This window comes from Xiphias gladius, chromosome 15 (assembly GCF_016859285.1).
Source record: "Xiphias gladius isolate SHS-SW01 ecotype Sanya breed wild chromosome 15, ASM1685928v1, whole genome shotgun sequence".
NCBI classification, from domain to species: Eukaryota; Metazoa; Chordata; class Actinopteri; order Istiophoriformes; family Xiphiidae; genus Xiphias; species Xiphias gladius.
Window position 1 is genome coordinate 3031208 of NC_053414.1, and position 17899 is coordinate 3049106.

The window sequence follows — 17899 nt, forward strand, 5'->3', positions numbered from 1 at the left end:
CTACTACTACTACTGCTGCTACTACTACTACTACAACTACTACTATTATTACTATTAGTATTTTCATTTTTACTACTACTGCTACTACTACTACTACTATTACTACTACTACTACTACTACTACTACTACTACTACTACTACTATTATTACTATTACTATTATCATTTTTACTACCGCCACCGCCACCATTCGTGCCACCATCATGTTGCCCACATCCCGACCGCCCTCGCGGGTTCGCGCCCCGCCGGCGACGCGGGTTCGCCGTGCGTTGCGGCGAACCGGCGCGGAGTGACGCCTCGCCGCCGCCGCCCGCGCGCGCAGACGATCTTCGCGCGAGGCCTCCCGGGGCGAGGGCCGAGGAGCGGCGAGCACGCGCCCGAGGGGCCGTCGAAGAATCCAGCGAGCGGCGCGCCCGAGCGGCGCGCGAGCCGAGTGTCGGCGCTGACGTCACGGCCGTAACGCTGAAAGCCGGAGCTGAGTTGTAGGCGCGAGCTTAGACGGAGGCGCGCCGAGGCAACGGACACAACGACGATGAGCTCCGGTCGGTGCGACTCTGCCGCTGTCTGACGGAAACGACAGCCGCGTTTTGTTCTCGTCGTCGGTTCGTCTTTTTCCCCCTCCACCGACGTAGCCGAGCCGACGGACATTTTGGAGAGTCGCGCGTTCTCTGTGGGGAAACAACATGTCCTCCGCGGCGGTCGCTGCCTCCAGAAGGCAGTCCTGCTATCTGTGCGACTTGCCCCGCATGCCGTGGGCGATGATCTGGGATTTTACCGAGCCCGTGTGCCGCGGATGTGTCAACTACGAGGGGGCCGACCGGATTGAATTCGTTATCGAGACCGCCCGGCAGCTGAAGAGAGCACACGGCTTCCAGGACGGCCGCTCTCCGGGCCCGGGGAAGCCCCAGCACGCCGGGAAGGAGATCAACCACTCGGCCGGAGACCCGGGCTCGCGTCCGCCGCAGCCTCTGGACCGCTACCCGCTGTCTGACCGGCCGCCCCGGCTGGGACCGGAGTACCAGGCGAGCAGGCAGGCGAACGGCCTCCCGGTGCCGAACGGGTTTTCCAAGCCCGACGAGCCGCCGGAGCTGAACCGCCAAAGCCCCAACCCCCGCAGGACTAGCACGGTTCCTCCCAACCTGGTGCCTTTGGTCAACGGCGGCATACCGACCGTACACCCGCTCAACGGCCGCCCGGCTCAGATGGGTTTGCCCGGGGCTCTGGTCGCGCCGGGCCCCGGGGAGCACGGCAAGCGTCCCGAGGAGCTGAAAGACAAACACAGGCCGGACAGCCTGTCGGACATGTCGGACAGCCACAAGGAGTGGATAGGCAAAGGCAAAACAGTGCGGGACCTGATGGCGCTGCACACGTTCGACAGCAGGTTTAAGAAGGACCACGCCGCCATGCAGAGGGTGATGGGATACGAAACCGGCGCCACTTCCTCAAAGACAGGTAGGACTGCGTCTGGTCCGCCCGTTCGGGGGCTACGAAAGCAGGAGCCACGCCGACGTGCTCGGAACGGACCCGTTCACCTCTGTGCACGCGGGGGCTCGGCACAGGACGGCCGCGGCATAGAAGCCGCTTTATTCGCTGCGTGTGTGTTGAGAAATTTCCTGCGTGTTGTTGTTCGCACAGGAGCATGCTGGAGAGTCTGTGTGTAGTGTCATGTGGTTGTGTTAACCCTGCCTCTTCCTCTTCCTCTTCCTCAGACAGGGGGAAGCACCCTCGGAGCATGAAGAGGAAGGCCTCCCCGGAGCCAGACGCCGAAGGCAGTGCCTCCAAGATGAACGGCGGCGAGGGCCAGCCGTGGCTCCCCTCGCCCTCCGAGGTCCTGAAGATGCCCCCGGCCGCCCTGCCGGGCTTCTCGGCCGCCCCCCCCTCCACCATCTCCCCCCACTCCCGCACCACGCCCCCCGAGGCCGCCACAGCTCAGAACGGTCAGTCCCCGATGGCGGCGCTCATCCTGGCCACTGACAACGCGGGCTCGCCCAAGGACGCCAACCAGGTACACTCCACCACGGCAGGCGCGCGGCGGAACAGCGGCAGCCCGCTGTCGCCGTCCTCGGCCTCTCAGAGGAGGCTGACCCAGAGGGAGGGGCCCGTGAGCGCCAACCCCTCCGCTCCGCACGCACCCGGCGGCATGGACCCCCACGCGCCTCCGCCGCAGAGCATTCCGGACTCTTCCGTGCCGCCCGGCAGCGTGCCGCTGTGCTGCACCCTGTGCCACGAGCGGCTGGAGGACACTCACTTTGTCCAGTGCCCGTCGGTGCCCTCGCACAAGTTCTGCTTCCCCTGCTCCCGGGAGAGCATCAAGCAGCAGGGCGCCACCGGCGAGGTGTACTGCCCCAGCGGCGAGCGGTGCCCGCTGGTCGGCTCCAATGTGCCCTGGGCCTTCATGCAGGGGGAAATAGCCACCATCCTGGCCGGGGACATAAAGGTAAAAAAGGAGAGGGACCCTTAAAATGTTCACCGGCGGTTTTTCTTGAACTTTTTTCCTTTTTATAATCTGACTACGGCAACAACAGCAGGACATAAACACTCACACCCAAACTAAATCACCCAGCACGCCCCAGAGAAACTGATGGACATGTACATATTGGAAACAAGGGAAGTGTATACTTCGTAAACATGGCTGTATAATTTTTTTGATTTTTTTTTTTTTCTTTTTTCTTTTTCGATACATTGTGTTTCTATATTTTTGAAGATAAGAAGGTATGTACTCCTCAGAACAGACTCTCCCCCATCACACTTGTTTCTTTTCAGTCTCTCGGTGTCCTCTAGGTCTGGAGACGGTCCCCGTCAAACATAGAATGTGACTAATCTGAGCACTTGGCTAAAAATTAATAAAAAAAAAAAACAAAGAAAAAATGCTTCTAGCTGTACATGTATGCACTTGTTTAAGAAAAAACCTTGTCAAATACAGTTTCAGACCTTGTAATAATACCTCCAGTGTCTCTGTGGTTTGCTTATTTTCCATAATCAGCGAGCCAGGAGTTGTTTGGAGAGTCATGGTCTGATTGTGAATCAGCCATGATGCAATACCTTCCAACAGGAACAAACCGGCTTCCAGGGAAGAGTGGGTGGAAGAAAAGTCAAGGAGAGTGGCAGAGGCAGGAGAGATAGAGGGATGAGGAGGAGGAGGAGGAGGGGAGGGGGGTTGAAGGCCGGGTTAGGAGTGCGTTGCATAAACATTTTGTACAGTAAATCACACGTAGGCGGGCCGAGGTCGCTCGCTGTCGATCCTCGATTTCCTGTAGCGAGGAGATGCAGAGGGCCTAAAAATAGTCGGCCGTGGAAACACGATGCATGTGGCTTCAAAGCGACGCCCGGCGAGGCGTTGGGTGATGCGTTGGCTGAGTCAAAATGACTCCCGACGCTTCACGTGGCCCGTGTGCTGACGTTTCGTCATTGTTGACATGTCTGAATCGAGAGATTTTTCTCGCCTCACGTTGCTGACTAACCCTCCCTCGCGGCTCAGAATCCACCCGACGTCTCATCTGCCTCTTTTACTTATTTTATTTACTCACTCACTCCCTTTCTTTTAAGAGCGAATCCTGGCGGCGGATCAGGGCTGTTGTTGACCGAATCCACGTGAAAACGCGCTGGAGACGTGAGGTCATGAGCAGCGGCCCCGCGGGAGCTGTGCGAGCGGCTCATCGCCGGTTTTTCCACATAACTCGCTCTGTTGTGCCGACAGGATGGCAGAGACGCCTCCGGGCTCTGTTTTGGCCCCCGGGGACCGAATCCAAACAGGCTTCCTGCTCCGCAACAAAGCGGCTTCGCGAGACAAAATGGCTCCTGTCAGAGTGGATTTGGATGAGGCTTGAATCTTGTTTATTTTTCTCATTTTTCTCGGCCTTTTTCACAAGCAGCACATGTTTGGCACATTTTTGCTTTGTTTCCACGGTTATTTTTAAGTTCATATTCGACATAAAAGTGTGCGATTCGGTCCCTTGTGGATAATTTCTCCGTCACATTCGGCTGGTTTTTGACTTGAGGAAGAAAAATAACATGAAAACGAAGGAGTACAGACGGGCCCCTCCCTCAGAGTACGGGGGGGGGGTATAAATGCCTTGCTCAGGGGTCACGTGCTCCTCAGTGGAATTCCTGAGTCACCGTCCTCCTCCCCTCCTCCTTCCTCTTCTTCTGTCTCCTCCCCCCCTCTGCTGCAATAACACGCCTTCCACTGTTCAAGGTTGATCACACAGCGAGTGGATGAATGGGGGCCTGTGTGTGTTTATGCCGGGGCCCCCGTCGCCATTCAGAGCAGCAGCGAGGAGAAAAAACATTAACCCTTCTGTGGCTACGTTTCCTCCTCCGACTGCTGCTCGCCGGCAGATTCGGGTTTCGGCCTCTCCCGCCGACACGCTTGATGCCACATTTAAAAGTCAAAGAATTCTCACCCTGTTGTTGCTTTAAAACTTGGGTTTTTGCACCTTTGCCAGAGTCTGGACTGGGAAGCTGGAGGAGAACTTTCTTTCCTATAGTTTAACTGGCTCATTTGAAAACCGTGAGGGCAGCAGGGTGCAGTTTTCGAGAAGGGCTTAAACAAAAATACGTTTCTCCACACCTCGGCTTTCGAGATCCAAACACGACTGAACCCGGTTTTCTCTCTCTTGGGTCGGGCTTGACCAGAACTCTCAAACACTGTCCGGTTCCAGCCTCTCACACGTGAGACTCTGCTGCTTTTCTCTGTTTGATATTGCTTCGAACTTTCGGACTGTTCGGAGAAAAACGAGCATTTTGAAGACGTCACGCTGGGCACTTTGAAAATGATGAATTGACGAGGAAAATCCTCCGGAGTCGCAGTCCTAAACAAAATGTGCTCCATGCATCAGTGTTACATAAATAATAAAAACCGCCGTTTGAAAAGTGCAACATTGCATTTCAGAGGTTTTAGAGTGTGGTTGGTTTCCTGGTGCGCTGGCTTTCTAGTGAGATTAAATCAGTCCAGGTCAACAGACTAATAGGTCAGCAGTGGTTTCGATTATGTAATTTTTTTTTCCACCGGTGAAATTCCTCTTACATTCCTTTTGTATTTGACATGAAAAAAAGTCTCAACTGTTCAGTGTCACGTATTTGATCTGATTCATTCCAGAGATGATTAAAGATTCATGATACTTTTGTGAATTAAATTCAGTAGATGGATAAGTAACGATTCTTCAGTAAAAGAAGCAACATTGACAGTTACAAGTTCCCCGTTAAATGAAAACTGCAATGAAAAGTTCTCTGGAGTAAAGAATCACTGGCAGTAAAAATCGGAGAAGAGCTAAATACTTTGACGGTTCAAACTTTTTAATGAATTCAACTGGTGGCAGCGTTTTAAGGTTGTAGGTGGTCAAACTTCTGCAATGTGGGTAAGACAGATGAAGTGGAAAAACAGAAAAAGGGGAAAAAAAAAGTCTAAGATTTCCCTCTGAAACGGACTAAAGTAAAAGCAAGAACTGTTTTAAAAGGGCCCCTGAAGGATCAGAGGCTCGAGCACCGGACCTTTCCTCGAGTTTTCAGGAATTGATTCTCAGAGCAGCAACTGAATGAGGCAAAACACAGCGGGGAACTTTTTTTATGGTGCCAAAGCAAACAAACATACGTTTATTAGGACCCGTGTTTCCTCTACTTTTCTGATAATGTGGTGATGAAAGTACTGCTGCACCGATACTAAAACAATACTTTCATCAATACTTGTCTAAACAGACGCAGCTGCGCACCAACTTTGCATAAGTAAACTCCAGTCTAAACTTGGCAAGGTGTTGATTTAAATGATCAAACAAATTAGAAGACAAGACTCCAAGTCTGAACAGACATTCAATGTCAACCTTCAGTACTTCGCAGTTCTCAAAACACGGTGCTTCAGATGGACTTTGTCTGGGAACAAGAAGCAATGCAGATTAACGTCCATCCCTACTGATTCGCATTTGAAATATTCCGTAACCTCGAAACAAACCTGAAATATCAACTCTGTCGCTTTATCTGCTAATAATTTAGCTGCTGAGCAGGTTTTGACCTTGGAAATGGTATTTGACTAAAACGACTCAAGGTCCACTTACTAGCTTTTTTCCGGAGCATGGTCTGTGAATGGAGCAAGAGGAACACCGAGAGGTGCGGTTAAAATCTGTGGGAAAGCTCAGTGGACCTTGAGTACAGATCGCTTTGTCAAGACTTGACAAGACTAGCTTGAGGTGTAGTTGCGTCTCTTGAACTTGTGTTTGTGGACCACCAGGGGCCCTCTTAGGGGGTCCAAGAGGTCGCAGGTTTCACTTTCACATTACTCTAAACAAACAGCAAAAACTCTCAGATGGGTTAAAACTTCGGTCTGCTTCGCCCTTTGATGTCTGCTAGCCAATCAGACGGCCGATCCAAACCAGATCCAGACCTCCGCCCTCTCTCTCTCTCTCTCTCTCAGGGCCGGCTCATCTTTGGCGTGAGGTCGGCCTCAGATTCCAGCCGAGCCAGCTCTTTCCTTTTTATCTCTCACCGAAACTCAACACCCAAAGGGCCCGAAGAGCCAGTGGCCCGAGATTAATGGGTTTGCTCAAATTACGTGGCACACTCAGAGAAAAACTCAGGGTGTCTCCCCCCTCCTGTTCCTCCTCCTCGCTCGCTCGCTCTCTCTCCCTGTTCCCTCTGTTTGTTCAGCTGTCCCTCGCCCAGAGCTCACCTCCTCCTCCTCCTCTTTTCCTGACTCTGGAGTGCAGGATAGGGCTGGAGGAAACACGTCTTGAACTCACTGGCTGCAGAACAGCAAACACACGGCGAACAGGAACAACAAACTCAGCTGTTCTCACCTCCGTGAACGCTGCCAGCAACAACGGCTCCGACGAAAACACTGAAAATACCACACGATTCCGTACAACTGCCTTCGGCTTTACACAAATTCTCAACAAGGAATGGTTCCTTTTACATTAACCCCGGTTGACCTTATTCCCGCGTGGCTGTTTTTAATTGATTTCACGCTTGAGTTGCGAGACTCTACTAGATACAGTATAGAAAATAAAAGTTACGTTGCCTTCGAATGGGGTCACGAGACGAATCCCTACCGTGTGATTCACTGTTTTGACGAGTGAGTGGACAGTTTCTGAGCTACGTGAACAAGCATTAAAAAAACCGAGACTAATAAACTGGTCTAGTGTTCCTGCTGAAACGTTGCAGTGGAACCATTGCATCCAGTTTTTGGGTTTTTTTTCCCCCACATGTGCAGCCATGTCGGTGCACTCAGAACGAAGGCTAAACAAAAACGTATAAATGAAAGTCAATGGGAAGACACGTCCACTGTGGTCGAAAATGTTTTAAATCATTTTCATTTGGGCAAAATCCGTGACCGAAGAGCAGGAAGTACCCAAAGTGGAAAAAAACCAAACAGCTGCAGCTCATGGTGAAGGTTTGAAACGTTATTGCACAGTGAGCTTTGCTGCTAATTTGTCTTTGCGACCCAGGAAACGTTTTCCCCGCAGACTTTAGAAAAGCTGTTTGTCAGTCTTTTGACGGGACATCTCAAAATGTTAACAAGGTCCATCATTACTCTTTGTTTTGGGAATTTTTAAAGCATGAATGATTTAATGCTGACGTAGCCTTTGATGCTAATATTCATGCAGGTCATGACTGGGTTCTTAAACTGCTCCTGGTTCCGTATCTGCGCATCGTATCCTGTTTCCAGACACCTGGATGAATCCTTATCACACATCTGGAATATTCGTGTATTTTCATGCACACTAGTATCGAGGTTAGTATTAAAAGTGTTTATATAAACACACTCACTGTTGTACGTGTCGTGGTCCACACAACGAGGAAGCAACGCAGGAAAACAAGAAACTTTTCCGCACATTTCTGTTTTTTATTCACTTTGAATTTGCACATGAAGAGACCTGAGTGGAAACTGGGAATTTGAAAACCAATCGCAGTCATGCAAATAAGTTTTTACACAGGACTGAGGTGGAAAAGTGGTGTATTGGTGAAAGTAAAATGCTATGAAGTGTGATGGAAACAGACTTTGTGAATAAATCATGTCACGTATGCAGCGCGTGACTTAAACATCCACTGAAAAGACAAAAATTTACTCCTTATATTCATGTAACGGTACCGGAGGGACACGCCCGTTAATTTGCATTTTCCTCTGCGGAGTTTCTTGAAATTCAACATCTGGTTGGAAACCTAACCAGTGTCAACGGGCCAGTATACTCCACGATTACTGGTCAAGTTCAGAAATCCCACCCCCCATGCCTTTCTCATGGTGAATCGGGGGTCTGTGTCCGACCATTTCTGTAACTTTCCGAAAGCTGAGATCTGACATTCCCGTCCACTTCACATCCATTCCCTCCAGCGTGACTGGTCGGCTGTGTGCAGGTGAGAGAGGCGCCCAGGATCGAACTTCTCTCTCAGCTCTGTTTACACTTGTTACACAGCTATTTGTGGCACTTTGAATGTCAACAACCACGTGTAACACCATGACTGTTTTCCAGGAGAGACTGTAGGAAAATGTGCACTATCTCCAAATTCAAACTACATCCTGTCTCGACATTTACCCAACTGATGGGAAGCAGACGGCGAGCCACGCCGGCCGTGTAGCTCCGGGGGTGGCGGTGTTGGATGGTCGGTCCACCACTTTGGTCCAGACTGACAAAAACATCAGAACAACTACTGCCATGAAATTTGGCACAGACGTTCCCTAGTGGACGAACTGGAATAACTTTGGTGATTTTTCATCCAGCGTCATCGTAGGGTTTATGACCAAATGTCTCAGTAGCAGCCTCACAGATTTCACTCATCGCTCTGGACGGGATTTCAACCCTGGCGAAATTACAGGATCTGGTCTGTAATCGACAAGGACGTTCAGCAGGACAAAGGCAAAAGAGAAAGACTAACGCCTCCCCAAGGAGGCGCGGACTGGGTCGACGTGGGGCAGATACTGTGTGAGGTGAAACTCAGCGCATTGATACCATTCAGTGTGACCATCGCCACAGTAGACAAGCAGTTCTTCAGAGATCCACTTCAGAATACAAGGACGCGGATCCGGACTGGATTTAAATGACTGGAGGAGCAGCCGGTTCACAGAAGAAACAGGAGGTAGTCGTGGCTGTAATTATTACTGGGGTGGGCGTGAAAAATTACGCACATATGGTGGACAGGAATAAAATCACTGACCAAAGCAGGTGCAGTTAAAATCAGCACACCTCCCCCTAGAGAAAACAACCCAGTCTGAATGGGGCTTTAGTCTTGTTTCACATTTTGGGGTTGAACTGTTCCTCGGAAAGTCAATAGATAAAACTAATGGACTTCAGCGTATGAAGACCACATATTAGTCGGTCATCACAGGGACGACCCTGCTGTTTGAATCCGGGGGGATCTGGCATTGCTAGCCGGGGAGTAGCCTGGACTAGCCTCTGTCAGCTAGTGTGGACCATCGTTACCTTCCAATATTAAGAAAAGAGAAGGCGAAAGCTTTGAGGAACTCGAGCAAAGCATTTATTAAAGATCTAAAAAGTTAAATGCTGCAGGTATTTTAAAGAGGCTCAGAGTCACTTCTTCGAGGCCTGGACTGAAAGCTCTGCATAAGACATCGCTGATGGTTTTACAACCCTCTGCCGTCATGTGACCTCCATGCAGCTCGACCTTAGCATCGAGTGCTCAAAACCCTCCCGTGCTGCTGTGCTGTGCTGTGCTGGCTTCAGGGTTTTTAGGGTGGGGTGAGCTTATGTTTACCATGTGCTCCTGGGTCATCGTGTCCAAACGAGCAGCTTGTACAGGCGGGGCCGGGGCCTCTCCTCATCTGGAGTGTGTCCAAATCCGAGCGCTGTCCAAAAGGTCAGTCGGCCCCCGAAATGAAAAACGACCCCGGCTCGGGCAGAACATGCCGCAGTCTCACAATGGTCGGCCCGGCCCCCGCCACATCAGCACTTTCCCAAATCTGCCCCAGGTCTTTAAAGATCCCCCACCACCCACCCCTGTCAACACATGCCCCGCTCCCCCAGAGCCATTGTGTTCTCTGTCAATATAAATGCTTGTACTTCAATTGTATGTGACTCCCTCTCGTTTGATTACTTTTAAATACCAAAAAATACTTAAAACTTGTATTAAGTGTCAGGTACAATTGAACACTATTGCGCTCCACTGAAACCCAGAACGACCAGAGTAAGTCTAATAAAACTTTATTGTTTGTGTGGGGGACATCCTGTCATTGCAACAGCTAAAGTTAGTAGGATATGCGCATGAAAAAAAAATGCAACCTGAACATGCAGACTTAATGAACAAGCAAGAACAAACCGCAATATTTGGAGAGATAAAACTGCTTCAATCAATAACAGCAAACAGAAAGTTCCACCTTAGGCAAATGACAGTATTTATCATGAAAGTTGAGATTCAGGGGAAAGTCGGGTCGGAAATTGGACTAAATCACACAATCCGAAAGTAGATGATGTGACCTCGTTTCCTCGAATCTCCAGACAATCTGAAGATCTCGGAGTTGATGGGGGAGGAGGTGAGTCGTGTAGAACTCAGTCTGCAAGAGAGAATGAATGACTCAGATAAAAGCTGTCATATGTTGTCTGGCTTCACTGACAAAGATCGAGCCTCTCACGAAGTCTGTAGGACAGGCTTTGATGGCCCACCGGCAGATCTGAGACAGGAAGGAGGATGCTCCGGTAACGTTGCGCCGGTTTTTGACAGTGTTCCATTCTAAGCTGTTTACACGACTAATGAAAATGAATATTCTACTAATATTCCCGTTTACACGCAGCCACGCGCACTTTTCTTTCTTTGCCTCAAAATAGGATTTTTTTAAGGTTTTCCACCGGTGGCGGAAGCGTTCAACTGTGCAACAGTTCCTCCAACCGGACTATTGACGAGGTTGGCGTTGCGATAGTTTCGCATACCCAAAAACTCGTTGAGATGCGGGCTTTTCACAATGTTTAAAAATAGGTGCGTTTCTCATTCCTCATTTCTCATGCACCTCTACCCCAGCCCTCCAAACTGTTGTCTAGGTGGTTCGTGTACAACGCGGAGAGCTGACCGTAAAAGAGGCCGTGTGTCGCAAACCGCAGCAACGGACCCAACTTAGACGCCTGTTCCGAATGCGCTGTCCACATGTCCACAGAATTCTCCCAAAACCCGAGTAATGTCAACACACCCCACGTCGTGGCCGAAAAATGCCGATTTCATAACGAGGCCAAATTCGGGATATCCAAACGGAAGACGCCGTTTACGCGACCCCCATCATATTCCCAATATTGACGTATTCCAAAGAGTAGAGGAATGTTGATCCACATGTAAGGGTGCTGATTGGGGCCAGAAGCAGAGAGAGAGAGCTTTGCTTCTTTCTGCATCCTTTTATTTTGTCCCACAGCTCCCTGGTGGGTTGTGAGTGGCACCGTAGTAAGGCTCTGATATAGAGACCACAGAATCTATTTTTGGAACCTGAATTTGCAGCTATGGACGTGTATTTCAACTCATCGCCAAGCAGAACATTGACATTCCTTCCCTGCTTCCAACGTTACGTGATTCTCGCGTGTGTTAAATCCTTAAATTCAGTCCAGTGTTTCAGTTCATTATCACAAATAAGGAGAACGAGCTGTTTTGTTTTTTTGGTTTGATGTTTCACACAGTTATGATCTGTTAAGAGAGGTCAGCTCCGCTCTGGTGTGTGTGATGTTCTGTTGCTCAATCGCCGACAGTGAAAACAGGTGTGCTCCATTACTGTCAGTCTGGGCACAGCTGAGGCTGCAGGTGTTATTTGATTATGTGTTCGCTTCAGCTCTTAGTTGATTTGGTATATCGGGGGATTGCCTCTGTTTTATTGATACGTTTTTAAATAAATGAAATAAATGAATTTTGCATGGCCTCCTTCCTGCGGTGCTGCTTTCTTCAGTTTACCCTTTGAGTTTTGTCAGCTCCAACCAGCATACTCCCCTTTATGGGGGATGGAAGCACTGAACCAGATTATGTCCAGTGGCAACGTTTTTCATATTATCCCTACATAGCTACGGCGTGGTCCGAGTCTGGTTAAGGGAGACATCAAGGTTATGTCGAGGAAATGGACGCAAACATTGGTCCCTCTTTCATTGCGAAAATGAGACGCGTCACGTGCCGCAGCCGCAACCTCTGCAACGTTAATGCCTCAGTGTGCTTGGAACCAACTAGTTTGTTCGTCTGTAGTCCAACCGTGTCGTTGGGGAATTCAAAACAAATACAAACATCTTTTTCTACACAACCCTTTGTTTCATTGACTAAAGAAGCCGAACCTCTTCAACATCAAATGTCTTGGTAAAACGCAGCCTCAAACTGGCACAGAACAAGCTATGGTTCTAAATCAACGGAATTCCTTACTTATATTCCCGGGAATCATCCTCTGGATCGGTTTGCGACCGAACATTTGGTTCATATGACTACAGCTGGTGATCAGAGCGGACCTGATAAGGGAAATCAGGGAGCGATTTTACCTGTTTTCACCTCATCACTGCTCCACATTGAAACTGTAAAGTGACAGCTGAAGTCTCCAAAGCCCCTTGACAGTCATCCCTGTCCTGACCGCAGCAGAAAGAAGAAGGAGGAGGAGGGAGGGAACATGTGAAAGGTGTATTCGGGAGGCGTGGAGGTGGTGTATGGGGTTGCGGAGGGTCAAACCCAGCAGCTGCACTCCCTATAATTACCCGTCAGGGCGGGCAGGGGCTCCTGTGCCATTAATCAGCGAACTCCCAGCAGCCAGTACCAAGAAAGGAACGCGGTGCTGTGTTGACTCTTTATCAGGAAAAGAGGTTTACGGAGCGAAGGCCCAAATATAGCAGCCAGCGCTGGGAGCCGCAGCCCTGTTGCCTGGATATCCCTGCTGGAAGGTAAACAGAGGGGACGGTGGATTTGCCACGTCAATGAGCTGGCAGGAAGTAAAGGCCACAGCGAGGGAGGAGGGGGAGGAGGGAGGAGGTGATCCCTTTCATCCAGGCTGATACTTTATAACCTGAAAGCAGCAGGCTGCACTGTTTGCTGGCTGGAGAGGCAGTTTTACAGTAGAGCTGAGGGTTCAGAAACAGCGTGCACCTTATCTGGCCGACAGTTTTATTACGCAGCAGACAGAGCCGAGCAAATCTGATATTGATCACATCAGACCTGCAGAGATAAAACAGACAGGAAGCTCTCCGCGGCAGCATCTGTCAGCTGGAAAGAGCATCCAAAGTTAAAGCACACGAGAGAGATCTGTCAGGCCAAGAAAAGAGTACAACGGAAAACAAAAACTAAACGGACTCTACGCATAAACCTGCAGGCTTGTGTTGTTTCTCTGCATTGACAAGGAATGTAAAAAATAGCAAAGTTGAAAATTGAAAACAAAACTGAAATTATGTACGGTGTATATTTTTAGGTGCTTACCAGATCTTTATCCTCGGCAGTGAGTCAGCCCTGAAGTCTGCTTGCTACCTAAGTGTGTCTGAGCACGGTGACTTTGTCTACGGATAAACAAGATCTTGCCAGGAAGGTCACGGTAAAGATTTACTGGTACACTGTCAGAAAAGTACGACTGAGTAATAGCAGAATGGGTTAGAGGCGAGTGAAAATCATTACAATATATGTATTTTTAAAGCATAACGATGACTTTCCTGCCCTGGACACATAAATCTTTAAAAACTCACAAGTATATTGTTTCAATTTTTAAAAAAAGTCTCAGTCATTTTCCTAAAACAGCTGCTCACTGTCGTTTTTTATCAAACAAACAGGAGGAAACAGTGACTTTGTTGGGGACTATTTTCAGCAGCGGACTAATCCACACTTGGTGCTGTAGTGAGTGTTTGTGGCAGCAGGACGGTGTGTGTGTGTGTGTGTGTGTGTGTGTGTGTGTGTGTGTGTGTGTGTGTGTGACTGAGTCTAAATAAAGTACAGTTTGTGTGTGTGTGTGTGTTCATGGTGATGATGGAACATGTCACCCAGAGCAACAGAGTGAATCACTGGCGGCACTGATATTTAGCCACGTGGAAGCGTGTGGGCACGAAAGAGGGGAGTTCCCAGGATAGAGCCTTGAGGTATCTCACATTTCGGAGGGGCAGTTGATAATGTTGAATAAGTTTTAATTTCAAATTGATGCCTGTCATCACTATTTTTGTTTTGGTTTTTGACACAAGAGCCATTATATTGGTGGAAACATTTTGCAAAAATTGTGGAAAACCTTAACGGAATCCATGCTTTCAGAACCCTTTCCGCTGTCTTGGAGGTTGTCCTGTCCTGTATGGCTTTGTAATGTTGTAGAATCGGTACCCACTGTCTGGTGACGTGTTAACTTGCCTTGATCCTGGCACGCCTCGGGATGTCCAGGTATAATTTGTTTAGGCAAGTGAGGATCAAGAAAAATTGCAGTGAGGAGGTAGTATCCCTCAGATGCCGTTGCATGTCCTCTCGGTAGCTTGGCCCGGTAGCATTGTAATCATAAGCGCTACAGCTCATGCTTTGTTTGTTTTGTGGTTTTTTTGTGAGCTTTGTTGTAGCTTGGTTCCCTCTGTGCGTCGTGTCTCGGAGTGATTGGATTGGCTGGTGAGCATTTTGTTCAGAGGGGCCTTTGGGTATGCTACTTTGTTGGTGCGCTATGTGTTTATTCCAGTTTTTTGTGTATTTGCTAGCAGGACTTTTGTGGGGGCAGGGCACTGAGTCTGCTTCGTGTAGCTGCAGGCCACGCAATAATGAGCAACATCTTGACTCGTCGGGTCAATGGTTGAACCTCGCTTCACACTGACCATAGGTCTCACTTTTCTGTGCTCCTGCAAACACCAAATCTGCATCCCGAGGTGGGTACTGCTTTATGTTATATATGGGTGTATACAGAAGAGGCCATTACTGTGCACTAGCTGTCACGTGACCGGTTTCTTGTAATTTACTTACCCCTGTTCCGCCCGCTGTGTCTCAGATTGCTCGTCTGGGCTCAAGGCTGCTGGGTGGGGCATCAGATCTGGTAAGATGGGTGGTAGTTCATATGGTATGTTTGGGTTAGGGCCATTATGTTGTACTGGGGCTCTCTGGGAAAGACTGTTTAAAACTGAGGGAATGTGAGACGTCCTTAATATTTCCTGATGGTGTTGTCTTTTGACTTGTGTTGGTGTATTGATTTTGTTTGTGTTTCAGATGTCAAGGTGGAGTCTTGATCTTCTGTCTCGGAGGCCGTCCCGGCCAACCTCAGCAGGCAGTTGGCTGACATCGGAGGGTCGTCAGCTGATGTAGTTCACCTGGGCCTTCCGGACTATAAAAGCTGGCCCATGTGCTCACCCGCTCTCTCTTCCAACCGCTGACAGCCACTTTGAATCAACATTCAGCAGCTCCCCAGCACACATGCCACCCATCAATGTGCTGTTTTGATGGCTCATCTTTCTGTTTTCCACACCCCATTGTTTACTTGTGTTACGTTTAGTTGGAATCAATAGTTTTTTTTAGTTTAACCTCTACGTGGACTCCCCTCGTCACATTCCCTGAGCCAGTCTGTGACTAAGGTTTTGACCTAATAACAAAGTGATCGTTAATATAAGTACTTTGGTCCGTTATCATTATGATCAACCGCTTCTCTCCTGCCTTCCCGATAGTCAGGAAAACATACAGTCTATTCCATGTCAAACCAGTTCTACATAGAAGGGAATATTCTCACGACGAAACCTGGCCTATCACTGCTCTTCGCTTCCTTCTTGTCCTTTATGTTTCGGGGCTTTGATTAAAGAGCTTTTACAAAGAAAAAACCTGGCTGTCATTCATCCGGTCTGCAGAGTGTCAGGTTTTGGCAGAGGTTTATTTCCTCTTCTTCCCCCTAAGCCTCGTCGTTTCATCTGCTTTTTGGCACATCTCAGGGATCTGCTCTTTAAAGAGGAGCGCTCCCATCCTTCCGGGCCCCCTGTTTAGCCTCAGCTTTGAGCGTTAGCCTTTAAATACAGTTTGGTTTGTGCTGCGCAGGGCGGAGCCGGGCTCTCAGCCGTGTTGGGGGGCCCGGATCGTCTTCCTCAGATCTGCTTTGTAATTAAATATCCCCCGCAGCAGCGCAGGGCTGCTTAAAGAAGGGAAGAGCTGCTTCCCTGCCAGCCTTCCTCTGGTAAATGTGTAACAGCTGCTCAGCACTTTCAACCAGGCTTGCTCAATATTTGGGTTGTTTCCCAAATCAAAGTCCAACCTTTGTACCCTCCTCCCCCTTTCCTCCCCCCTCCTGTCCCACCTCCCTGAAGACCGCAGCTATATTTGATCCGTGTGTGCTGACGTCAGCATGCCTCCTCTTATCTCCGCTTTCACGAGTAAATGATCAAATCTGTTTATGTCATTTGTGTATCACAGAATCACGGTGTTGCTTCTTTTACACAGCTTTGCATCCTGTCACAACTGCTGAGTAAACGTGACACTTTGAGTTAGAAGCTGAGAAAATAAATTCACTTTAGAAGAGAAAAAAAGGAAACGCAGGTAAAGCACAAGATGTTTTATTCTTACAACTTGCATTAGGATACAAACGTCAGTTTCAAAGAAGCTTACAAAGGCTTCAACAAACTCTTATTCCAGCGATGCTCAGAGTTTTCGTGTCACGCCCCCCCGCCCCGACCTTCTTTCTTCTCATGCGAAGTTAAAATTAGCCCAAACCGCTGAAGTTTTTAGACGCGTGCCATGTTATCCAACCGCAACATGTCTCGCTTATTATGTGTGTCACGTAGTGTGTTGATCACCGAAGGTGCTGGCAGGTGGGTTTCCTTTCATTTGGACTGAGTCGGGTTTGTGCTAAGCTAAGCTAACCAGCTTCTGGCTGTAGCCTCATATTTTTGTTATTGGTATTGATCTCCTCATCTAACTCTCTGCAAGAAAGCAAAAGATTACCAAGCAAATGTTGATCTGTTCCTTTAATGTAATTTATTATGAGTTTTTAAAGTGGTTAAGCTAAAGATGGAGTGAAATCTGAAAACCGGGTCGCCTGCAGTGCAAAATAAAGAAAACCGAGTTAACAGAACTTTTTCACGTGGTCCTGAATCGCAGCCAAAGACTATCAGGATTCATTGACTGTTATTGAAGCGAGGGACTGGCTTAATTCATTTTTTCTTTAAAAAGCCGAAAAGGTCCTAACTGCTTTTGAAACTTGTTGATGCCAAAAAAAACAACGTTGTATTGTTACAGTTAAGCTGGAGGCACACTGTCGTCTAAACGATCATTGCACGCTGCAGCATTATGTTTTCCCTGAGCCAAAGCAGCTCCAGGTCCTGGACCAACATATGCTTAAGCATGCTGACAGGGGTGCCTACATACTTTTGTCACATAGCGGGCCGAAGACGTAAGAGAGCGCGTTTCCTTGTAACATAAAAAGCTCCTTATCCTCAAAATCTTCCTCCTTTCGGCGTCTCGTCCGTGCGCAGCTGACCTTTGCTCTGTGACATAAATACAGATCTTATCTTGGGTTAACATACACCATGTGGCAATATCTGTCTACTGAGAACTGAGTTTGTATTGTGTGTGTGTGTGTGCGTGTGTGTACAGGGCTGTTATTGATACAAAGTCCAGAGTCAATGTGCGTGCAGGGTCAGGCTTTGGTTAGTTGTACAACAGCAAACACGTGGTGGGAGACGGTCCGCTGCTCTGTGTCGGGTCGCTAACGCTGCGTAGAGCACAGCCCACCATGTGATATACATGACGGTGTGTGTGACGCAGGCCCTCGTGAATGCGGGCCTTTACAAACCTCCGGCGGTCCCAGATTTCTGTGGAGCCCCAGAGCTTAGAAAAACAAGCCAGTTTTATCCCCGCAAGCCAAAAACTGTAGATTTCTGCCCCCCCGGAGAGGAGGATGCACCGGATTAACATCCAGATGAGGAGGCGCGTGTCGCTGCCGGGGCTGGGGAAGAGATTCCCCATCTGACTGGCAGTCAGCTGATAGCAGGCGGGTAAATGCAGGCAGTGTGGAGGCAGGGAAAACCGTTGCTCCAAAACA

At 48.9% G+C, this 17899-nt stretch overlaps 1 protein-coding gene across 1 annotated transcript; it reads left to right on the forward strand.

Moving 5' to 3' along the window:
* Positions 1–467: 467 nt before the first annotated feature.
* On the forward strand, positions 468–2943 carry irf2bp2b (interferon regulatory factor 2 binding protein 2b). Its single transcript, XM_040147023.1, has 2 exons — positions 468–1452; positions 1710–2943. Exons 1-2 carry the CDS (start codon positions 684–686, stop codon positions 2459–2461), a joined length of 1521 nt encoding a protein of 506 aa, XP_040002957.1. The 5' UTR covers positions 468–683; the 3' UTR covers positions 2462–2943.
* The last annotated feature ends 14956 nt before the right edge of the window (positions 2944–17899 follow it).

Coding starts and splice junctions, on each gene's coding strand:
- irf2bp2b (XM_040147023.1), top strand. CDS start 684: ATGTCCTCCGCGGCGGTCGCTGCCTCCAGAAGGCAGTCCTGCTATCTG. Junction 1,453..1,709: donor CGCCACTTCCTCAAAGACAG/GTAGGACTGCGT, acceptor CCTCTTCCTCAG/ACAGGGGGAAGCACCCTCGG.